This window comes from Ailuropoda melanoleuca, chromosome X, assembly GCF_002007445.2.
Source record: "Ailuropoda melanoleuca isolate Jingjing chromosome X, ASM200744v2, whole genome shotgun sequence".
NCBI classification, from domain to species: Eukaryota; Metazoa; Chordata; class Mammalia; order Carnivora; family Ursidae; genus Ailuropoda; species Ailuropoda melanoleuca.
Window position 1 is genome coordinate 48,397,760 of NC_048238.1, and position 25,514 is coordinate 48,423,273.

The 25,514-nt window shown below is 37.8% G+C and overlaps 1 protein-coding gene across 5 annotated transcripts in view; it reads right to left on the reverse strand.

Moving 5' to 3' along the window:
- The window catches only part of EDA2R (ectodysplasin A2 receptor), a 48,483-nt gene extending 24,164 nt beyond the window's left edge, over positions 1-24,319 (reverse strand). For 2 of the 5 annotated variants that reach the window (XM_034649670.1, XM_034649667.1), the window contains exons 1-3: positions 24,233-24,290; positions 17,834-17,899; positions 9,376-9,472 (exon numbers count right to left, since the gene is read on the reverse strand). In XM_034649670.1, coding sequence (XP_034505561.1) covers positions 9,376-9,446 — 71 coding nt within the window. In that variant the 5' untranslated portion in view covers positions 9,447-9,472; positions 17,834-17,899; positions 24,233-24,290. Of the gene's footprint in view, positions 1-9,375; positions 9,473-17,833; positions 17,900-24,114; positions 24,175-24,232 lie in introns of those variants that run through there. The other 3 variants (XM_019808855.2, XM_034649669.1, XM_034649668.1) reach the window with 3 other exon arrangements.
- Between the last annotated feature and the right edge of the window lie 1,195 nt (positions 24,320-25,514).

The window sequence follows — 25,514 nt, forward strand, 5'->3', positions numbered from 1 at the left end:
TGACCACTCTCTCATACCATACACAAAAATAAACTCCAAATGGATGAAAGACCTCAATGTGAGACAGGAATACATCAGAATCATAGAGGAGAACATAGGCTGTATCCTCTTTGACATCGGCCACAGCAACTTTTTTCATGACACATCTCCAAAAGCAAGAGAAACAAAAGAAAAAGTGAACTTGTGGGATTTCATCAAGATAAAAATCTTCTGCAGAGTGAAGGAAACAGTCAAAAAAAACCTAAGAGGCAGCCCACAGAATGGGAGAAGATATTTGCAAATGACACTACAGATAAAAGCCTAGTATTCAAGATCTACAAAGAACTTCTCAAATTCAATACACGAGATTCAAATAAACAAATCCAAAAATGGCAGAAGATATGAACAAACACTTTTCCAATGGAGACATACAAATGGCTAACAGACACATGAAAAAATGTTCAAAATCATTAGCCATCAGGGAAATTCAAATCAAAACCACACTAAGATACCACCTTACGCCAGTTAGAATGGCAAAAATAGACAAGGCAAGAAACAACAATTGTTGGAGAGGATGTGGAGAAAGGGGATCCCTCCTACATTGTTGTTGGGAATGTAAGTTGGTACAGCCACTCTGGAATACAGTGTGGAGGTCCCTTCAAAAGTTAAAAATTGAGCTACCCTATGACCCAGCCGTTGCACTACTGGGTGTTTACCCCAAAGATACAGACGTAGTGAAGAGAAGGGCCATATGCACCCCAATGTTCATAGCAGCATTGTCCACAATAGCTAAATCATGGAAGGAGCCATGATGCCCTTCAACAGATGACTGGATTAAGATGCTGTGGTCCATATATACAATGGGATATTACTCAGCTATCAGAAAGAACGAATTCTCAACATTTGCTGCAACATGGACGGCACTGGAGGAGATAATGCTAAGTGAAATAAGTCAAGCAGAGAATGACAATTATCAAATGGTTTCTCTCATCTATGGAACATAAGAACTAGGATGATCGGTAGGGGAAGAAAGGGATAAAGAAAGGGGGGGTAATCAGAAGGGGGAATGAAACATGAGAGACTATGGACTATGAGAAGCAAACTGAAGACTTCAGAGGGGAAGGGGTGGGGTAATGGGATAGACTGGTGATGGGTAGTAAGGAGGGCACGTATTGCATGGCACACTGGGTGTTATACGCAATTAATGAAGCATCGAACTTTGTATCAGAATCCGGGGATGTACTCTATGGTGAGTAACATAATATAATAATAAAATAAAAAAAGGAAAAAAAATATGGGTATAACAATAAATTGTTCTCATGAGTTTTATAAATTATGTTCCATGTTCAAAAGAAAAATCACACTATTTGATACTCAAGGCAGTATTTAAAAGTGGAAAAAGTAAAGAAACCTAAATGGAAGTAATGTTTTGATACTTTACTCAGAATGGTAAATTTTTACCAGTTTTATTGTGAAATAATTAACATGTGCCACTGTATAAGTTTAAGGCATACAGCATGATGGTTTGATTTACATATATTGTGAAATGATTACAATAGGTTCAGCTAATACCCATCTTCTCATGTACATACAATAAAAAGAAAAAATATCTTTCCTTGTGATGAGAACTCTTAGGATTTACTCTTTCTATATACCTTTCCTATATACCATATAGCAGTGTTAGTTATAGTCATCACATTGCACATTATGTTCCTAGTGGTTCTTTATCTTATAACTGGAAGTTTGTACCATCTGATTACCTTTATTCACCCTTCACCCTGACTCTGGTAACCACAAGTCTGATCCAGTTTTCTATGAGTTTTTGTTTGTTTTAGATTCCACACGAAGTGGGATTATACAGGATTTGTCTTTCTCTGTCAGAATTATTCCAGTTATTATAATGCCTTCAATGTCTATCCATGTAGTCACAAATGGTAGGAGATTTTCCCATTATTTATGGCTTAATAATACCCCAGTATGTGTGTGTGTGTGTGTTTGTGTGTGTGTGTGTGTGTGTGTGACAATGTCTTTATTTATTCATTCATCCATGAAAACTTAGGTTGTTTTCACATCTTGGCTATTGTAAATAACTCTGCTATGAACATGGGGGTACAGATATCTTTCCAAGTTAGTGTTTTTGTTACCTTTGGATATATTACCAGAAGTAGAATTGCTGAATTATACAGTAGTTCTATTTTAAGCTTTTTGAGGATCCTCCCTACTGCTTTTCAATGGCTGTACCAGTTTACAATTCCATCAAAAATTCAGAAAGTTTCCTTTTTCCTACATTCATGCTAGGCTTTATCCCCTTTGTCCTTCTCAGTATTTCTTTGACTATTTGGGGTCTTTTGTGGTTCAGTATAAATGTTATGAGTGTTTTTTCTACTCTTATAAAAATGTCATAGGTATATTGATAGAGCTTGCACTCAATCTATAGAAAGCCTTCAGTAGTATTGACATTTTAACAATATGAATGCTTCCAATTCATGAATGTGAAATAGCCTTCCACTTGTTTATGTTCTCTCCAATTTATTTCAACAGTGTTTTATAATTTTCAGTGTAGAGATCATTCCCCTCCTTAAATGTATTCCTTTTGGGGGGGGGGGTACCTGAGTGACACAGTTAGACACAGACTCTTATTTTTGGCTCAGGTCATGACCTCAGGGTTGTGAGATCAAGCCCTGCCTCAGACTGGATGCTCAACACAGGGTCTGCTTAAGACTCACTCTCCCTCTGCCTCTGCTCCCCAACCCCCACACTCTCTCTCTAAAATAAATAAATCTTTAAAAAATATTTCTATTTTATTGTTTTTGATTCTATTATAAATGGGATCAATTTATTTCTTTTTCAGAAATTTTATTCTTAGTGTATAGAAATGTTACTGATTTTTGTATGTTAATTTTGTATTTTGCAATGTTACTGAATTCATTGATCTAATGGCTTTCAGATTGAGTCTCTAGGATTTTCTACGTATAAAAAGCATGCCATTTGCAGATACAGACAATTTTACTTCTTTCTTTCCATATCTGATATATTGTATTTCTTTTTCTTGCCTAATTGCTCTAGCAAGGACTTCCAGTACTATGTTGAATAGAAATGGTGAGAGTGGGCACCCTGATATAACAGAAAAAGCTCTCATTCTTTCCACCATTCAATATAACGTAATCTGTGAGTTTGTCATATTTGGCCTTTATCATGTTGAGATATATTCCTTCTATGTCTAATTTGTTAGGAGTTTTTCATCATCAGTGGATGTTAAATTTTGCTGAATGCTTTTTCTGAATCTATCGAGTTAATAATTTTCTTTTTTTTAAAGATTTTATTTATTTATTTATTTGACAGAGAGAGACAGCCAGCGAAAGAGGGAACACAAGCAGGGGGAGTGGCAGAGGAAGAAGCAGGCTCCCAGTGAAGGAGCCTAATGCGGGGCTTGATCCCAGAACACTGGGATCACGCCCTGAAACGAAGGCAGACACTTAACAACTGGGCCACCCAGGTGCCCCAATAATTTTCTTTTATCAAAGTGATGCATCGCATTAATTGATTTGCAATGTTAAACCATCCTGTGTCACAGGGATAAATCTCACTTGATTATGCTAAATTATCCCTTTAATGTGCTCCTGAATTTGGTTTGCTAGTATTTTATTGATAATTTTTGCATATATATTCCTCAGTGATATTGGCCTGTAGTTTTCTTTTCTGTTGGTAACCTTCTCTGGTTTGGTTACCAGGATAATGCTGGCCTTGTAAAATGAGTATGAGAGTGCTCCCTGCTCTCTGATTTTTTGAAAGAATTTGAAAAGGATTACCATTAATTCTTGAAATGTTTGGTAAAATTCACCAATAAAGCCATCTAATCCTTGGCTTTATTGTGAGATTTTTTTTATTGCTGATTAAATCTCCTTTCTAGTAATTGGTATATTCAGATTTTTTTTTATTTCTTCCTGATTCAGTTTTGGTAAGTTGTATGTTTCTAAGATTTGTTCCCTTTTCTTCTAGGTTGTCCATTTTGTTAGAATATAGTTTTTAATACAGCCTTCTATGATCCTTGGAATTTCTGTTCCATCAGTTGTAATTTCTGCTTTTTCACTTATAATTGTTAGATTTATCTTTTCTCTTTTTTCCTTGATTAGTCTAGCTAATGGTTTATAAATTTTGTTTATCTTTACAAAGAACCAACTGACTCTTAATTTAATCTTGTCTATTGCTTGTGTGTTCTCTATTTCATTTATTTATTCTCTAATATTTATTTTTTTTCTACTAACTTTGGACTCAGTTTGTTCTTTTACTAGTTCCTTAAGCCATAGAATTAGGTTATTTGGGATCTTTCTTGCTTCTTAATGTAGGTATTTATTGCTAAAACTTCCCTCTTAGAACTACTTTTGCTATATTCCATAAGTTCTTGTTGTGGTGTTTCTATTTCTGTTTGTCTCAAGAAATTTTTATTCCCCTTTATTTTCTTCTTTGATCCCTTGGATGTACAAGAGAGTGTGTTTTAATTTCCATGTATTCACGAATTTTCCAGTTTTCCTTTGTTAGTGACTTCTAGTTTCATACTTGGTATGAATTCAGTCTTCTTGAAATTTTTGAGACTTGTTTTGTGGCCTAACACATAGTCTATCCTAGAAAATATTCCATGTGCACTTGAGAAGAAAGTTTATTTGCTGTTATTGGATAGGATTTATATATATATCCATTAGGTTCATTTGGTCTATAGTGTTGCTCAAATCCAATGTTCTCTTATTGATTCTCTGGATCTATCCATTGTTGAGAGTGGAGAATTGAAGTCCCAATCTATTATTGTATTACTATTTATTTATCCTTTTAGCTGTTAGTTTTTGCTTTATATGTTTAGGTGCTTCAATGTTGGGCACATAACTATTTACAATTGTTATATTATCATTATATAATTAACTTCTTTGTCTCTAACATTTTTAAAGTCTATTTTGTCTGATACAAGTATAGTTACCTTGTTGGTGTTTTGTGAGGTTTTTTGTTTTGTTTGTTTTTTATACCATTTGCTCGAAATGTCTTTCTCCGTTCTTTGGCTCCCACTCTCAGTCTATATCTTTAAGACTAAAGTGAGCCTTTTGTAGGCAGCATATTGTAGGATCTTGCTTTTCTATCCATTCAGCCATTCTGTGTTTTTTGATGGGAGGATTTAACCCATTTTTCAAAGTAATTACTGATAGGTAAGTACTTACTAGTATCATTTTGTTAATTGTTCTCTGATCATTTTGTAGATCCATTGTTTCTGTTTCTTATCTTGCTGTCTTTTGTTTGTGTTTTGATGTCTTTAGTTATCAGTATGCTTTGACATTTTTATTGTGTTCTTTTGTATTATTATTACAAGACATTCCCTCATTCTCATTATGGAGGCTTAAGTAAAATATCTTAAACTTCTGACAACTTATTTTAAACCAATAACTTAACTTCAATAGAATTCATATACTTTACACTTTTACTTCTCCCTTTCACATTTTAAGTTATTGCTATTAGAATTTACAGATCTTCCTCAATTTACAATGTGGTTACATCCCAATAAATGAATCATCAGTTGAAAATACTATAATCAAAAATGCATTTAACGCTCCTACTGAAAATCATAGCCAAACCTTATATGGTTTCAGAATGCTTACACTAGCCTAAAGTTGGGCAAAATCATCTAACACAAAGCCTATTTTGTAATAAAGTGCTGAGTATCTCATGTAGTTTATTTAGTACTGTACTGAAAGTTAAAAAAAACACAATGATTTTATGGGCACAGAATGGTTGTAAGTGTATTGGTGGTTTAACCTCACGATCATGTGGCTGACTGGGAATTTCAGCTCACTGTTGCTGCCCAGCATCATGACAGAGTATTTTCCACTTATCAATAGCCAAATAAAAGACAAAATTCAAAATTTAAATTACAGTTTTTACTGAATGTTTATCACCTTTCCACCATCATAAAGTTGAAAAATTGTATGTTGAGCCATTGTAAATTGGGGACTGTCTGTACATGTTTTTATATTGTGTAACTAACAACACATTATTGTATATGGTTACTTTTGCAAATTTTTTTTGCTTTAAACTAGAGTTGTGAGTAATGCACCACTATTATCATATTACAGAATTCAACTATGACTATTATGTTTACCATTACCAGTGAAATTTATGTTACAAAATAATAAAATCTTGATACCAAGTAGAGAATAAGTTGCATGTGTATATTGTAGACCCAGAATGACCTCTTTCTTAGTGGTCTATATAAAACTATACAAAACACTACCATAAATCAAGATGAAATCCTTAAAAAAATGTTCAATTTACCCACAGGAAGACAAGACTGAGGAAAAGAAACATAAAATCAAAAAAATAATAATAAAATGTCAGATGTATGCTCTAACATATAAATCATTACCTTACACATAAATGGCCTAATACATCAATTAAAAGCAGATATTGGCATAATGGATAAAAATAAACACTATCAGGGGCACCTGGGTGGCTCAGTCAGTTAAGTGTCTGCCTTCTGCTTAGGTCATGATCTCAGGGTCCTGGGATCCAGCCCTGCATCAGGCTCCCTACTCAGCGGGGAGTCTGCTTCTTTCTCTCTCTGCCCCTCCCTCTGCTCATTCTCTCTTTCTGTCTTTCTCTTAAATAAATAAGTAAAATCATTAAAATAATTTTTTAAAAATAAAAATAAACACTATCAAATTGTCCTCAATAAGAATAAACAAAAAACAATGAAGAGAAGAGTAAAACAAGCAATCTGAAATAGTTCACAAAATTGAAAATGGAAATAGACAATAAACACAAAAAGTTTTCCCCATCAAATAGAAAAACAAAAGTAAAATAATATAAAGTTCTCATAAGTAAGTAATTTAATATTACAAAGTAAGGTATAAAATTAATAGATGATAGAAACATGCATTGTTCATGTGTGGTTTGGCTTTTGGTATATAAGAAATTCATGCACTATTGAAAATAAATATAATTGTAATGGAAATTATTTAAAAAATTCAGAAGTGTTATCTGCTAATATATTTCAAGAAATTTCTAAACAGTATGAATTATTTTGCATAGTAATTACACTTCTAGAACTATGTCTTGAGGAAATAGTGTTGATTTTCTGTAAAGATTTATTTATAGGAATGTTTACAATCCATATGAATGAACCTTAAAACTAAATAAAAGTAACTATAAAAACAAGGCTGTCACATGAGGCTAGCTGCTTATCTAAAAGTTATTGCCCATTTTCTCATTTACCAATGGCACACTGATTTCATTCTTTGTTGCAAGGTGACCAGCCTCAAGAACTGATTCTTGATTGATCTTAGTTAATCATGGCAATCCTATTCCCATTTGCCAGGTATTCATTTCCTAGCCTTTCCTGCAGTTTAGAGATACAGCATCCAATTTGCGCCCATAAGATAAAAGGGGAAATCTGCTGAGAAGCTTCTAGGAAAATACTTCTTCCCTAATAAAAGTCAAGGTACTTTGTCCCTCCCTTTCTTCCTGACTTTGACTATGCTGTGAAGATGTGATGCTTTGAGTTATGGCAACCAAGAGGACACAAGCATAAGGACAAAACAAGATACTGAAGATGAAAAACAAAAAGAGAATGGGTCCTTGACAACATTGTTGATCTGCTCAACTGACCACTGTCTCCTGACCTCTAGACTTCATTACATAAATAAATGTGTTTATTGTTCAAGTTACTGCTGCTTTATGTTACTTTTAACTTAGCACATCCTATTTGAGTCAGAGATAAACTAATTTCCCCACTAGCAAAGCTGAGGCTCAAACCTTTTTTTATCTGGCTCATGTTTATTTTTACTGAACCACTGTGACTTTGGGAAAGTCATGCATCCTCTCCAAGTCTAAAATGGGGTTCTTAATACCTCCTTGGTGGGACTAAAAGGCAAATTAATAATGCACATGAAAGTCCTTTACAAGGTACAGACTGCTATTCAAGAACAATCTGTTTTTATATAAAGTTTTTGCAGGAGCACAACATTGCAACTCATTCATTTCCTCTGAGCTTTCTAGTAGTGCTGAAATACACAAATGTACATTTCATCATGGGTCATGTTTTAAGAGCTTGGTAACAGCAGTTTGATAGATAGAAAGACCTATTTTTGGGGCACCTGGGTGGCTCAGTCATTAAGCATCTGCCTTCGGCTCAGGGCATGATACCAGCATTCTGGGATCGAGCCCCGCATCAGGCTCCATGCTTCACTGGGAGCCTGCTTCTTCCTCTCCCACTCCCCCTGCTTGTGCTCCCTCTCTCCCTGACTGTCTCTCTGTCAAATAAATAAATAAATAATCTTAAAAAAAAAGAAAGAAAGACCTATTTTTCTCCCTTGGAGAAGTTCAGGTTTGTTAACATGGATGGCTTTAAACATAATGGCTATGTACATGATAGAACATTTGTAAGAGACTGTTCTTAATGGGAGTGCCAAGACTTTATTTCGTGAAGATCAATGTAATATTGAAAATAGATTATGTTAAGCCAAGGAGCTTAGTCCATCAGGTCCATCCCAATGTCTAACATGATCTAACCTCTGATGACCTTTCCTGGGTCCTGGGATTCCTTAACAACCATGTGGGCACTCCTCTGTGGTACCAAATGTTACACGCAAGGAGTTAAAATTTGAGTTGGTGCTTGCATCTGTTGGTGTTTCTGGGACTTAGTCTCTTCATTTGTGAAACAGAGAGATAGGAAGGTGGGGTAAATAATTGCTATATTTTATTTTACTTATAGGATCATGTCACTCTTTTAATCAAAACCCTCCAAAGGGTCCCTGGTGTACTTAGGGGAAAAAATGAAAATTTCTCATCATAGATGTTAAGACTCCACATAGTTTGGCCTATACCTCCCTCTATGACCTAATTGTGTACCACTCTCTATTTTACTACCATACATAAGCTTCACTAACCTTCTTCTTTTTCCTTGTATATGCCTAGATCATTCCCACCTTGGGCCTCTGTACTAGCTATATGCTGTCCCCAGAAGATACCTTCTTAGAGAGGCCTTCCTCTGCTACCTGATCTGAAGTAGCTCTGTATCAGATCAGACTTGACATCTACCTCCTGAATACCAAGTGGGTGGGGCCTAATTTAGTTGACATATTTCCCTAATGCCAAACAGTCTTCCTAGGCCTCTGCATTCCATATCTCCTCTTGATACATGCCATTATCTACTGGAACCCTCCCCAGACCCTGATCCTGTCAAGTGGACTTTTTGTTGGCACTGTCACTGCTATTATCATAATCTTTGGATTCCATGTTTTGCCTGCTAAACTGGATTAGCCACAGGTGGGGCTGACTCTCTTAATCTTGGACCCACTCAGTTGCGAGGCTGGTTCCTAGAATGTGAAAGAAATAAGTATCCTGATCAGGGGTACTTACCTTGGAGAGTTCTTGTCCAGGCCCACACAGTTGGCAGGTGACACACTGTCCCCATTGGTCCCAGTACTCATTTTCTTGGCAATCCATGGTGGGAAGGCTGTGGGTACATAACACAAAAACTAGGGAACTAGTGAAAAGGGAAAGTGGTGGCTTGGTTTATGGGTCACTTGGTTTATCGGTCCACTTAATATAGTCTCTGGCTCTGAGTTACAGGGGTTGAGGAAGCCAATCCAAAACAGTTAATGCTTATATAGCCCTGACGTGCACTAGGAACTCCTTTAAATGCTTTACATTTAGTAATAATTCATTCAGTACTTTACACCACCATATCAGAGATTCTTATTATCCCTAACTTACATATGAGGAAACTGAGGCACAGAGGCCAAGAAATTTGCCAAAGTTCACACAGTTAGTTGCTGTACCACTTGCTGACCTGGAAAGAGAGTAAGACAAAGACCTAGCTTCTGCCTGGGTGGGTAGAGAATAACCACAATTTCTAACATGTGACCAGCTATTAACAGTTTAGAAAGCACTTTCACATCCATTATTATTTGATCCACACAACAACAGCGATGTAAGGTAAGCAATATAGGGATTATTGTCATTGTTTTGTGGATAAGAAAGCTTAAACATGGTTTTCTTTGGCCAAAACTGTCTTGAATACCTTTGAGGGCCACTAGCTGCCATTGCTTCTGCCCTAGGGAGAGTGGAAAGGGAGGATGACTCACCATGAAGAAATTTCCTGGTAGACTAAGGTGTAAAGAAGGAAAAACACTACTCAGATAACAGTTCTCAGAATACAGATAGCATAGGGCATTATCACTAGCATTGGTCTGAGAGCTGGGAGATACAGATTTTAATCCTGGCTATAGGGTAGCCAATCATCCAGCTTTGCTCAGAACTAAGAGGCTTCCCCAGTATATGGGGTTTTCAGTGCTAAAACTGAGACAGTTTCAGGCAAACCAGTATGGTGTTCAACTTACCTAACTCTTCTTCTTTCAACCTATGCCCTGGATGAGTCACTTTATCTTTTTGGCCATAGTTACTTAATCTGAAAAAAGGGGACAGTATGTTTCTCACCTACCCTATATAGCTCTTGGGAGGATCAAATGAGCTAAGGTCCATTAAACCATTATGAAGACTTTAAAAAGTTATACAAAATAAGACAGAGTTAAGTACACAGAGAAAGAGTTTTCTACAAAGATGAATCTTAATGAGGGAGACTCAAGTAATTGGTAACACATGACTTGCACTATTCAAAGACAAAGGTGGAGTGAGATTCTTTTGCCTGTTCCTTAACATCATACCAAGGTGAACTTCAGGTGGCTATTCAAAGTGCCTAAGTATGCATGTTGGAAGAGAGGATAGTGAATGTGAACCCTGAGAGGCCATTACTCTTCCCCTTGAAATTCCCCAATGGTGTTAGGGTGAGTCATCCTGACTGGCATTCTTGCTTGAATGTGTCTTTTCCCACCATCAGCTGGGCCATTCTTCCTCATTCCTTCATTCAGAAGAAAGTGGGCTACAAAATTCATTTTTGCACAACTAAAAATGTTCCCTCTTGTGTTGTTTCAATTACTGGTCCATAGTGTCATCTTCTATAAACATAGCCCCCTCCATATCTACCCTTCTGAGTAAGGACCAAAACCATCAGTGGTCACATAGCCCTTATGACAAGGGAATTAAGTGTAATGGGCATAGAGCCAGAATACTGGTCTGAACAACTACCCTGTATCCTTTTCTTGCCCACAAAAACAGAAAAATATTGGCAGAAGCCAAAGAGCAGCCCTGCCCTTGAGATATGTTCCTGACATAGGCATCTGAAATCTCCACAGCAGCTGCTTCTAGCCTCTGGGTGTCCAAAACACTCTATTTTGTTTGACTTCCAGAGCCCCATTTATCTAATAAATGTCATTTGTCATGAATCTTAACATGTATCTCTAACATGGGCTTTGTGACCTATGTTTAGACAAGACAGGCTTATTACTAAATCTTCACAGCAGAATCCAGGGAATGAACAGACAATTCCCCCCGCCCCTGTTTTTGTCAAACTGTGTATCTAAAGCATGCAAAATAAATAGTCTTTCATTATAAGCTTAACAAATTGTCTTTATTACACAGAACAAAATCACATAGACTTCGGACAGTTTTGAAGTCAGGGCATATAGGAAAACTTTAATAATGGTTAAATGTTATTATCCAGGGGCAAACTCAGAAGTTATGTCAAATTCTTCTCTGTGGTCATCAGTTGTCCTCTGGCAGATGTAACTGCCTTTTTATTGTAAGAGAGGGTGAGAGATAGTAATTAGGTTTTGAGAAAATCAGGGCTACTCTGAGGTGTCTCGTAACTACATCTAGACACACTTCTAAAATATCACAGGGGATGAGGCTGAACCATCCAAAATCAAATAGACAGGCCTATAAAATTTTACACATGTACATAATCATAAAAACACTATCCAAATAAAGATACAGAATTTTGTCATTACCTCAACATGGCCCTTCCTAGTCAATACCATCCCCTTCTCCCAAGTAATTTATAGTTTGGCTTCTATCACCATTACTAGTTTCATCTGTCCTTGAACTTCATATAAATTAAATTAATACATGAACACTCTTGTTTCTGGCTTTCTTATTAGCTCAATGCTATTTCTGTGAGATTCAACCATCATGTGTGTAGCAACATTTGTTCCTTACCATTGTTGTTTAGCATCCTATTATATGGATACACCATAATTTATTTATACATTTTTTTGGTTGATGGACATCGGGCATTTTCCAATTTGTGGCCATAATAAATAAAGTTGTTACGCTATGGTCAATTGATTTTCAAAAAGAGTGCTAAGAAAATTTAATGGGAAAAGAACAGTTTTTTTTTAAGTTGTTGTGACAATTGGATATTCACATAAAAAATGATCAAATTGGACCCTTCACACTATATGCAAAATTAACTCAAAATGGGCCAAAGCCCCAAACAAATAAGGGACAAAACTATAAAACTCTTATAAGAATTTTCTTTATAAGAAAACCTTTTTTGTAATTTTTCATTTTTTTCCTTACAAAAAATATAGGTGTAAATATTGGTGATCTTGGATTAGGCAATGGTTTCTTAGATATAGCACTAAAAACGCAAGCAACAAAAGAAAAGAAATAGACAAATTGTATTTAATCAAAATTTAAAATTCTGTGCTTCACAGGACACTTAATAAAAAAAAACCAATCTATATAATGGGATAAAACCCCTGAAAATTATAGAGATCTGATAAAATACTTACATGTAGAATATATAGTTATGTCTTACAACTCAGAAAAAAAGACAATCCAATTAAAATGGGCAAAGTAGGGATACCTGGGTAGCTCAGTCAGTTAAGCATCCAACTCTTGGTTTTGGCTCAGGTCATGATCTCAGGATCTTGGGATTGAGCCCCTAGTGGGGCTCCACGCTCAATGGGGAGGCTGCTTGAGATTCCTTCTGCTCTTCTCGCCTGCTCAACTTCTCAATCTCTCTCTCTCTCAATCTCTATCTCTCTCTCAAATAAATAAATATTTTTTTTAAATGGGAAAGGTATTTGAATATACATTACCCCCAAGAAGATATACAAATGGCCAATAAGCACATGAAAAAATGTCCAACATTATTAGCAATTAGGGGAATGCAAATCAAAATCTCAATGAAATCTCACTTCACATCCACTAGGGTGGCTGTAATAAAAAATAAGGGAGATAAGTGAGTATTGGCAAGGATGTGGAGAAATTGGAACCCTCCTATATTGCTGGAGAATTGGGACTGCTTTATGTTTTCTAACTGATCCAAGTTATCTTTTTATTCCTGCATAGTGGGTTAAAGTTGTTTAACTCAGACAAGTAAAAAGGTGAAATAACTGGCTGCTGGGTCCTTGCATGTGGTAACCAACTGCTAGAAGCCTGAAAGAATCAAAGGCCTGCCACAACCTCTCTTTAACAGTTTTCTTATTCAGTATTTCATATATCCATTAGCCCTGTGCTCTCAGATGATATATTTCATTTAGACCTATTTTGCTCCAGAACTCTTAAGCCTACACAAAGTAACTGGTATATCTATTAATAATTTTACTCTGAGTTAAAACATTTTAACTGGCTAATCAGTTGATAATTTATGTTTAACTTTTTTTCCCTTTTTACTCTTCAGCTGCAAGCAAAATCGTATAGTTTTTAATTTTAAACAGTGAATAAAAAGGTTTTTTCCAAAAATTTTGTAACATAAATATAATGTAAAATGTAATGTAAAAAGAACGTGAAATGGTGCAGTCCTGAAAAATGTTTTTGCAGTTCCTCAAAATGTTAAGCATAGAGTTACCACGTGACCCAGCAATTCCACCCTTAGGTATATACCCAAAATAACTGAAAATATATATCCACATAAAAATTTGTACACAAATGTCCCTAGCATCATTATTGATAATACTCAAAATGTAGAAACAATCTGAATGTCCATCTCTAACCACACAATGAAATATTATTCAGCCACAAAAAGGAATTAAGTACTTGATACCTGCTACAACATGGATAAATCTTGAAAACATTATGCTAAGCCAGGCACAATAAGACAAATACTGTATGATTACATTTACATGAAATACCAGAATAGACAATTCATAGAGACAGAAAGTAGACTAGTAGTTGCCATGGGCTGGGGGAAGGAGAAAATGGAAAATGACTGCTTAATGGGTGAGCTTCATTTTGGGGTGATCAACTGGTCTAGAACTAGATAGCCATGATGGTTGGACAACTTTGTGAACATGTTAAAAACCAGTGAACTGTACATTTTACAAAGGTGAGTTGTACAGTATGTGAATTATATCTCATTTTTTTTAAAAAAAAGCTGGTTCTTCAGCTTTTTCTTTAATACTATGAATTACCCTGTATTATTCCAGTAGTTATTACCTACCTAAGTTAGCCCCCAAATTAAAATTTTAAATACCTACTATGAAAATATTCTTATATGTGCCTCCAATTGTGATTTTTTTTTCACTCAACTTTTCACCCAAATTTATCTAGCATTGTTTGGGTATATTGATTGGGTTTAACCAGAGGGGCTGACAAGTGGCAAAATAACCAGTGTCTCTTTATTTTGTCTCTTTGTCATATGGTTACTCTCCTTGCCCTTCCCTTTGTCCTGATTCCAAAATAATAATAATAATAATAATAATAATAATAATAATAACAATAACCTAGAAGAGTAAGAATGCAAGTAGACAGGGAAGAGGAGAAGTGATGAGGCTGACATTAATAATACTCCTCACATTAGCTCATTGTGCCCTAAATAATCAATGTTGGCCAAGTTTCTGGTAGATGTAAGGTACTCAGGCGTCTGCCGGTGCAGCTGCCTTTGGCCACAGCTTGCGGCTGCTGCTCTTCTCAACTTGCACATGCTTGTGGGGTGAAACATCCTCTTTGTATCTGGGACGGGTGGGCAGGACAGGATGACAGGTCTAAATTAAGAACTCAGGACTTCCAGGAAGATATTTACTTTGCCTGGGCAGTGCAGGAGGTGTGGTATTAAAGAGGGTGAGGAAGATAGCAGCTGGTCCATACACTGTCCATTCCTCTCCTGTGGGCCTACCCAGTGGCTCACATGCATAAGACTGGCAAAAATCAAAGCAATTTCTCAGCCTGGACTTGAGAATTTCGCTTTCTTTGAAAATTAAGCTTCTAATCTCATTACAATAATGAGTACCCTCATTATTTCCAGACATTTGGCCTATAATCCAGATGTTGCTTTATCATTTGGTGCTGGCTCTCAGCCCTTCATTTCCTGGCCTTACCTATGGCCACTCTATCCCAGCTTTCTCTTGCTTATAACCAGCTTCTAAACTACCAAGCATCATTTTATTAAGAATCACTAATTCTTTATTTTAAATAATTTTTTATTATGTTATATTAGTCACCATACAAAGAAACAAAACAAAACAAAAAACTACCAAGCATCTTATCTTCCTCCTGCACCACTATCTGTGAATTTTACATTCCTCAGTATGGTGAATGATCCCAGGCCCAGCTCTCCCATCAGAAGCATGTTCCCCCCCAGTGCTAGACTCAATGTCCCCATTCATACTATAAGAGTTTGGCCAATCCCTTTGACTAGTCATTCTTTGTATCGGTTGCTCCTTGGGAGCTTCAAAAAATATTGATAGTTGGGCCCCATTCCTGAGATTCTGATGTAACCAGTCAGGGGTGTGGCCTTAATATTTAGAATTTTTAAAGTTCATCAGGTGATTTTCATGTGGAACCCACTTTGAAAATCACTGCTTTAAGGACTTTTTTTTTTTAATTCTTGTCTGTTTTGCCTGAATATAAGGTGTAGTCAGAAAAAGGTTTTTTTGTTTGTTTGCTTGATTGTTTGTTTGTTTGTTTGTTTGTTGGTGTCCCCCATATTCAGAGGAAGCTTGGTGAGGGAGTGAACTGGGGCCTACCCATTGTTTTTTGTTTGTTTTGTTTTTAGAAAAAAAGGGTGATAAAGACAAAAGGGGTTGAGAGTGGAGTGTTAGTTTTAAAACACGCTAGATCATGTCATTTCCAATCTCAAAATCTATTGATGGCTCTCTACCTCATGCAATACAATTAAAGTCCTTAGAATCGTCAATTAGGCCTTAGAAGTTCTGCCTATTTCCCCTTATACCACTACTTCTTTGACCTTATGACTCTTCCTCTTATTCTCTTAACTCCAGCCATGCTGGCCTCTTTGCTATTCCTCAAACTAACCAGGACTGTTCCCAGCTTATGTTCTTCACATCAGCTGCTCCCTCAGTCAGGCAAGTTTTCTCCTAAGTGTCCACATAGCTCCCTCCCTTATCTTCTTCAGTTCTTTATTATACCATCTTCCGAGTGAGGCTTCTCTGACCATCCCTTTAAATCAGTAACTTCCCTCCATATCTCCTACACCCCTTTGCTATTTCATTCTTCTCAATAGTACTTATGACTATCCTTATTTATGCCTTTAAGGTCTGCTCCTCCTCCAATTAGAATGAAAGCACCATGAGATCACACAGCTTTATCTCATATACTTAGAACAGTGCCTGGCACATAGTAGGCATTAAATAAATATTTGTTGAATTAGTAAATGGTTAAAGTCTACAAAATAATGGTCACGATCTTCTGTCTCAGTGAAAGGTTTCACAATTTATAAAAGGTTTCCTATCAGTCAGCTCAATGGATCCTTATAATAACCCCAGAAGTAAGCCAGGGATTATTACCACCAATTAACAAATTAAAAAAAAAAAAAACTGAGGCTCAAAGAAAAAAAAAGATTCCTCTGAATTTATTTATCTAGTAAGAAACAATGCCAGACCACAGGAATTTAGGACCCATGAATCTGGCATGCTTTCCAAGGCAGTGAACTCTAAAATAAGGAATTGAGGTCCTCCCAGGTTGTTATTGAAATTTAATTTTTCATCAGTAATATCTTTGTTTGGCAGAAAGGTATTTCCTGAATGTTAATCTGATTGTACTTTAAAGAATGGTTAGACAGGGTTACTTCTCAAGCCGTAAGAGATAAGGGCCAGGGTATAGGTGGTAGCAATAATAGAAAGAAATGGTGGGGGGAACAGACTTTACAAAAAGCACCAATAGAACCTTACAATTCCATGGATGTGAGAGTCAATGAAAAACATGAGTCAGAGAAGATTCTGAGGGAAACCAGAAGAACCTCAAGGACATGAAGAGTGTGAAAGAAGAATTCCTTGTTAGAAAAAAAAAAGTTAATATACTTAGATACTCAAATCTTTTTAGGTATGGAGGGGACAGAGGAAATGTCAGTGGTGGTGCCTGGCAGGCAATTAAAATATGTAGAACATAGGTTGGGCTTAGAGATAAGTAAAGACCAACTCATGGATGCACATCAAAATCATCAAGAGGACTTTAAAAAAAAAACCTATATCCTAGATCAATTAAATCAAAACCTCTGAGAGGTTGAGAACCACTGATGTAGTAAATTATAGTGGAGGCTTAGATGAACAAAGAAAAATATCAAGAACAAAACATTGAGGTATATCCATATTTGACACTAGAAGAAGAAGAAGAACAAGCAGCAATCAAGAAGGGGAAGCCAGGGAGGAAAGAATAAAACCCAGATAGAGTAGTACAGGACAAAGTTTTGAAAAGTAAGAGGTGACCAACAGTGTCAACTGTTGGTACAGGATGGTGGAGGATCATCAGAACTGGGGATGAATTATTTTGATTTTACTTTGTGGACATGTGATAAAAGTAAATTGTCTTTTAATGTTCAAGTAGATAATAATACATTCATAGAAACGATTTGGAAAGCACAGGTGGTAATAATAGTTTTTAACAGGCTTCTCTTTCCATTTCCAAAGTGACTGAAGAATTTCAACTGTTAGTGATAGCAACAACTAGTCCAGTAAAGTCAGGATTATCAACAGAGGAGAATGAAGGGAGTTGTGCAAAATTAAAGAAGCCTCACCTATTTACCTTGTCCTTCATTCCCGTATACAGAACAACAGAGAATGCCTCTGTAAGAATAAAAATGCTGGGGTAGAAAAAGAAAAAAAAAACTTATTAAAAGCATATTGTCATTGTATAGATAGAATTAATAACCAACTGAAGTGGGCCATTTCCACTCAGTCAAAAGCAAATGCTAACCATATTAATTAAATTATTTCTTCTTCAAAACATGTGTGAGCACACACATTCACAAGAATGACAGCAACAAAAAAGCACAAACCTAAAAAGACAAACATAACTTAAAAGACTATAAATGAGGAGAAAAAGCTACAAAATATATAAATATTGTGTTACTATTTGGCAACTGCTGAAGAAAATTGTGAAAGGAAGGGAAGAAAAGAACTGTGTAGCTAAGAACATAGCAATATAATTAATAAAAAATGGGATGAAATTAAGACCAGCAAACTTTGGGCTGAATATGAGGGGAAAATATCATTTTGATGATTGTTGAAACAGTCTTCCCAAGTGGAAGCAAAGGCACAGAAACTTCCCTGGATGATGTTCAAGGGTAAAATGAAATAATGCATGTGAGAGTGCTCTGGAAACTCTGGTTTGTGCTACACATGTGAGGGTTGCTATGATTGTTGTTACTACCCCACCGAGAGCAGGGGAGAAAAGGTAATTGGAGACAAGCCACAGGCCAAACACTTAGCCAATATCCAAAGCCCTTGCTTTGCTCCATTGTGGTCTTAGCCAAAGTGAGTCATTTATTAATGTACCAACAACCGCAGACACCATGAAATTATGGTATCATCAAAAATTAGTTATTCCTGGGGATAAATATTTATGGGCTTCCCAAGGAGGATATGCTTTTGGCTGAGTTATCCCAACTGGGAACTGGTTTCATGGTATGATTTCTTTGCAGGCTGGGAACTGAATAAAACTCAGTCAAGGATACTAATTTCTGATTTCTATTAATGTTTTTTGATTTTTGCCTCACATTCTCTCCAACCTGTCCAATTTACCAGGCAATCTGGAATCGCTATATCTCTCTGAAAGTGTAAGAACAGTGCCTTATCTCCTTAAGCAATCTAAATTCAATCAAGCATACTATCCCTTCCTCATTGGCCAGAGAATAAAATGTCCTAAAGAAGCAGATATACAACATGATGAACATTTGAGAGTATAGCTCAGGTCCATTTATACTTCCAATAGAAATGGGAGGACCAGTCCATAAAATGAAGCCTGCCTTTACTGGATATGAGATATTGATACCAAAATATTTTTTGGTTTTTTTTTAGGATGCCCCCCCAAAAAAAGAAGAAGAAGAAACATATAAGACTTGGCAGGGTAGTGGGAGAAAGGTGAGACATATACCAAGAAGCCTATGATCTCATATGTAAACACATATTCTGTAAGACAATTTTCAGAATCCTACAAAGTTAGAGTTAGAAGGAAGTTTAACACTTTTCTTAGCCACAACTGCCTGTTGCCCAATAAAGAAATGCCATCTAGCTCTACTTGATTTTTTTTCTTTTTTCTTTTCCTTTTTTTTTTTTTTTTGAAATAAGTACCTTAGTATTCACATCACAGCATATTTCATTATTGACTTATTTTCCTCTTTGGCAACTGGTTAAAACTTCAAACCACCAGATAATTGAAAACATATTATCATGGAATCCCAAAAGGATTCTTCAAGGCAACCTAACCCCAATCCTTGATGATCTAGATGGAGCAACTAAGGCCCAGAGAAGGGATAAAATTTTCCCAAAGTCACATAGTTGATCAATGGCAGAGACAGGACTAGAATCCAAGTATCCAAATTCCAGTGGCTTGTCTATTTCCCATAATTAAAGAAGACAAGCCAGTGGCTTATCTATTTCCCATAATTAAAGAAGGGGTAGGCCCAGGTTTAAGACTAATTACTTGGTGAATAATTAGGTTGTAGCTTCTCTTTTTTTCCCACACTCTCACCACCTAAACTTGGCTCATTTTATCCTCAACAGAAAAAATTCCAAAAGGTAGGCTGGGTCAGGAAGATGTGGCCCATGAGGTCCTTTTGGCTTACTCACCTTACCATGGTGACTAACAATCTCTTGTAAGTGAAGACATCTAAGTCTTTTACTCCACCATGTATCTTACATGACAATTCCTTTATTTTTGAGAATGTCATGATATCTTTTGGGATACTTAAGGGATATCATAACTATAGTCACCCTGGGAAGGGAAGGATGGATTTCTGGTCACTCAAAAAACACTTAAATGCCTTCTATACAAGGCCTTCTGTTAGGACATGGTGGCAAGAGGAAAAACAAGAGGTGAATAAAACATCTTCCCTACTTTAAGAAATCATAATCTTGTGAGGAACATAGAAAACATATATAGTTAACTCTAATCCAAGACAAACTATAGCCATCCTCATATTTCCCATGAACACAGAAAAATACCTTTCATTTTGCAGACTGATGGTGAAGCTGACTTACATCCCTCCTGTTACACACTCAGTGGGAAAACTGATAAATGGATCTAGTATCCAGAAAGGAACAGGGAAAAACAGCTTCTGCTTCAACCACCAGCTTCAGCTCTGAGGAATAGCTCCAAAAAATGCTTCACTCTCTGCAGAAAGCATTCAAGTATAGCAGGTCAAGAAGACATCTAGAGGAAGGTTTTATGGCCTAACTTGTGTTCCCAGGTAGAGGCATTGCTTGCCTTTCCTTTGGCACTAGGGACTTTTTCTCCCTTAAAAAGCTTCTCTAATGAGGTCTTTCAAAGAAAGAATAAGTACTATAAAGCAATTAGATAATCCACTCTCCTGTAGTCTCTTTCTCCAGTGTCAAAGCTGGCCTAATTGCCCAGCCTATATTTTAAACACAAACAACTATGGAAAATGAAAAAAAAAAGAATGACACTAACCTTGGAGTAAGAAAAATTTAACTTCCAGTTGTGGCTCAGACACTCACTAACTAAAAAATCTCTAGAAAGTTTTATTTTCTTTGGCCTGTTTGGCCCCCTGTACAATTAAGAAAAGAATATTGGGGTGAGGAGTCAGTGAGATGATGGATTTGAAAATATCTGGCACATAGTGGGAACTTAAGAATTAATAAATTATAAAGGAACTTGTCACAGTCACTCATCCTGCTCCTTATGCAGTGTTTCTCATCACTTTGAAGGTACCATCACCCCAGTTTATATAGCTAAAAACCTCACAATCTTATCTGACTTGACAGCACGCCATGTGAGAAATGGTGGGGAAAATGGGCTGTTTGACCTGGGATCAGAAGATAGAGGAGGATCTGGTCTCTGTCCTTCAGCTCTATAAATAACTATCGTGGAAGAGAATAAACAGACTGCTCTGAGGGGCTCCAAGGAGGATGACTAGGACCTCAGAGGGGAAACCACAGGGAGAATGAGTTCAGTTTAACAAAAGGAAGATCTTTTGAAGAGTCAAGGCTTTCCATGAAGGGAATGGACTCTCAGAGATCACTAAGTGCATTCCCTCTGGAAGTGTTCAAACAAAGACTAACAAGGACGTTTTAAGGGGAAGTCAACTGCAGTGAAAGAAAATTATGATTCATGAAAGCCTACCATGTGTCAGATATTGTGCTAGTACTTTACACGGGTTATCTCCCTTCATCCTCCCAGTAAAACCATGATATAAGTACTATTCTCCCTGTTTTTCAGACTAGAAAACTGAGGCTCAGAAGTTCAATATTTCTCACTGAACTTACAGCTGGTATTTTAAGTGGGTGGTAAGAACAACTCTTTGTTGTTGGCAATAAATGCCATAGTACCTCATATATATATAGGTGTGTGTGTGTGTGTGTGTGTGTGTGTGTGTGTGTGTGTGTGCCTGGGTGGCTCAGTCGGTTAAGCATCTGCCTTTGGCTCAGGTCACAATCCCAGGGTCCTAGGATCAAGTACCCCACCAGACTCCTTGCTCAGCAGGGAGCCTGCTTCTCCCTCTGCCTCCTGCTCCCCTGCTTGTGCGCTCCCTCTCGCTTTCTCTCTCTCTCTGTGTCAAATAAATAAAATCTTTAAAACTAAATAAATTAAGGGGCGCCTGGGTGGCACAACAGTTAAGCGTCTGCCTTCGGCTCAGGGCGTGATCCCAGCATTATGGGATCGAGCCCCACATCAGGCTCCTCTGCTATGAGCCTGCTTCTTCCTCTCCCACTCCCCCTGCTTGTGTTCCCTCTCTCGCTGGCTGTCTCTATCTCTGTCAAATAAATAAATAAAATCTTTAAAAAAAAACTAAATAAATTAAAAAATAAAAAAATCATGCTCCCCACACATTTCTAAATGCTATATAGAAATACAATCCTGCCTAGGAATGATGGATAAATAATATGTTTAGGATGACACGAGATAAGTAGCAGACTCAGGACTTGAACACAGCTGTCTAACTCAGAAAGTGGATATATTTTCTATCGTACCATCCAGAGAAGTAGATGGAACTGGGATTGGGATGTACAACCTTTTAAAGTTTAACCCAGTCCCAAGAAATGTTGATTCTTTTCATTCCTCCTTTTTAAAATCTCATATAGTTTATCAACTTTTAATTCTGTAGATTCAACTTTGTGATGTCTTATTATATTTATTGCCTCCTTTCTATTCCCAAAGCCACCACCTCAGATCCAATGTTTCATTCCCTCTTTGCATCTGGTTTATCCACCTCTCGTGCTTTCTTATTGCAGTCCAGCTGACTCATATTTATCAGATTATACTTCCTGAAATATAAATTTGACTTTTTTCTTTAGCTCAGAAATTTCCAATGGCTTTCCAGTGTTTGTCCAATCAAACAGAAAGTCTAGCACCCAAAAATTTTCCAGTTTGCCACCAATCTACCACAGCAAACTCAACTTCCACTTTTCCCTAATTGTACTCTAAAATCCTGTTCAGCCTGTGTTCTTTTCACATGTCCTGATCTTCCCTGCCTCCAAACAGTTGTTCCCGTTGTTTTTCCTGCTTCGATTGCCTTCTCTCCTATCTCCACCTGTTGAAATCTTATCTGTGTTTCATGGTCCATCTTAAATAATAATAATAGTTAACACTTATTGAGTGCTTATTTTGGTGCAGTCACTGTGCTAAGGGTGTACAAATGTTTTACATGGATTATCTAATATAATTCTCACAAAAACTTGAAGTAAGCACTATTATTGTCTCCATTTTACCCTGCAGTAAACCAGAGTTCTGAAAGATGGAAGTAAATCTACTTGTCCAATGTCACACAAGTTAATAAATGGTTGGGATGGAATTGGAACTCAATTAACCTGTCTCTGGAGCCCTAAAAGGTGTGACAATGTGAAAAATGTCTTTCTGATTATCCCTGGCTGAACTTGAAGTGATCCTTATTTGACAACCTCAAAGGATTTTGATGAAACCTGTAAAGCCTATCTTGTGTTTGTTTGTTCTTATACCCATGATGAAACTGTGAAGTCCCAGTGCATCTTAAGCATCTCTCTATCTCACATAGTGGTGACAGAAAGTAGTTGCTCAGTGATCCTGTTACACTGAATTAAACGCATACTGGGGTAAAAGGAGGGGATGGGAGAGTTATATAGGGGAAGACGCTCCACACTCTCTTGCCTTAGCTACCCTATATGACAGGGCACTGGACAACACTGCTAACACCAGTCCAAACAAGACTTTGCAGTCTCTGCCCTCCCAGGTTTCTGGCAGGTCTCTTCTTGTCCCCCAGTTCTCACAGCTGCCTTAGCCTTGGCCAGTGTTTGGGGTAAAGAAGGATCAAAATATCAAAATGCCCTGGGCTCAGCTTCCAGGAGTGACAGATCAAGTAAAACCCAGCTGGTGGGTGAAGGGGCAGACTGAAAGCCCCCAAATAGAGCCTGAGTGTTCTTTATACAAGCCCTGACTTGCCCAGGGGCCACGTGGGTGGCCTGGCAGCTCAACTTCCCTAGGGATGCTCCACATGTCTGATCCAACCCCTCCCTCCCTCCCCTAATCATCCAGCTTCCTTTTCCTTAGCTCTAAACCCCAGGTGCTCAGGGTGTTTGGACATGTCCAGGCACGTTCCCAGAGGCCATACAGGTCCAGTGAAAGCCTGCACAGGGGCACACTGGCCCTCCAAAGCAATTTGGGTATTAACCCAGGTCCCTGGCACCTTAGACAGCATTCTCCGGATACAGATGGATGGACAGACAGACCACCGGAATGCCCTCGTAGACATTCTGATTTTGTAGCACCTTAGTAGGGTCACCCTAACCTGATCCCTGAACTTCCATCCCTATGTCTCACAAGTCTGAGCAGCCTTGCTATGCCAGGGAGTGTTCCCGCACTTACCCTGTAAATATATGGATGGATGGATTTTGCTTCAGTAACAGAACTCGTAGACAAACACACTTCACCGCAGGCCAGACATGCCACCAAACCCCCACCCCTCAGCCCCCAGCCTACATACCACGTTCACAGTAGATGAAATCCGTTGCAATCACCCAGGCTAATTTCACATCCCTGCGCAGCAACAACAGGCTAAACCCATCCTCCTTTTTTTTTTTAACACTACGCCTACTTCTCCGCCCCCTTGAGGCTCCCAAAGCAGCTATTCCAGCGTCTAGGCGTGACTATGCAAAGAAGCCCCACCCCTGAGACTGACACAGTGCTGCTGAGAGGCGGGGAAGGGGAGGTAAGCAGAAACCGCGCTATGCAAAGAAGTCCCACCCCCGAGATGGACACAGTGCTGCAGAGAGGCGGGGAAGGGGAGGTAAATGGAGACCGAGCCACTCCAGTGGAAGGATTCAAAAAGCTCTGGGGACTGTGGGCAGACAGGGAGTTAGGTTTTGCCTGGTCTGTGGGAACAGAGGGAAGGTCAAGTGGTCAGAGGCACTATGTAGACTTCTTTTCTTGTAACTATTGCATGGTAGGATGCAGCTGAACTCAAAGTTCTGTACGTGAATGTTAGCAGGCCTGGGATTTTTCAGAAAATCAGTGTTGGAAAAGCAACAATTTTCAGATACACGGAAAAGCTATTTCCCAGCTTGACCTGCTTGCTTGCTTGCTTGCTTTCTTTCTTTCTTTCTTTCTTTCTTTCTTTCTTCTTCTTCTTCTTTTTTTTTTTACTCCTTTGTTCAGAAAGTTAGATAGGATTTTGACAGGAGGAGAGGGGACGTAAAATAGGGGAAAGACCTCTCAAAATCAAGGAGAATTCAATTGTGGAATCACCTTCTCTGGGCCCCAGAGTCCCTATACAAAGAAGGGGTTGTACTAGATAGACTAGGGGTTTTTTTCAGCAGTGACACTCTGGGAGTTTAGAAGTTGATAATCACAGAGACAGCAGTGGAGAAGTACTGGAATGTTACTAGTCCCTGACCCTGAAGAATTGCAGAGGAATAGGGGAAATAAGATAGACTGGACATAGAGAACAGCACACAATACTGAATGAATGGCCAAACTATGAGGTACAGGCCAGAAGGGTAAAAAGGAAGCAGAAAAACAGGAAAAATAAGAGAAATATGGCCAGGGAAGGGAAATGCTCTTCAACAGAGGAGGGGGCCTAAACAAATGTGGAGTAGCAAGCTGCATTACAGGTAAAGGGAAAGAAGCTTAAGCCAAGGCATGGGGGTGGGTCCAAAGCAATGTGCCATGATCAGACCCTGAGGGGCCTCACCTGGTGTGGGCAGAAGCTCTACACTAGGAGTTTAGGGTAAGGTCTCAGTACACAGGCTGCAATGCCTTTGGTGAAA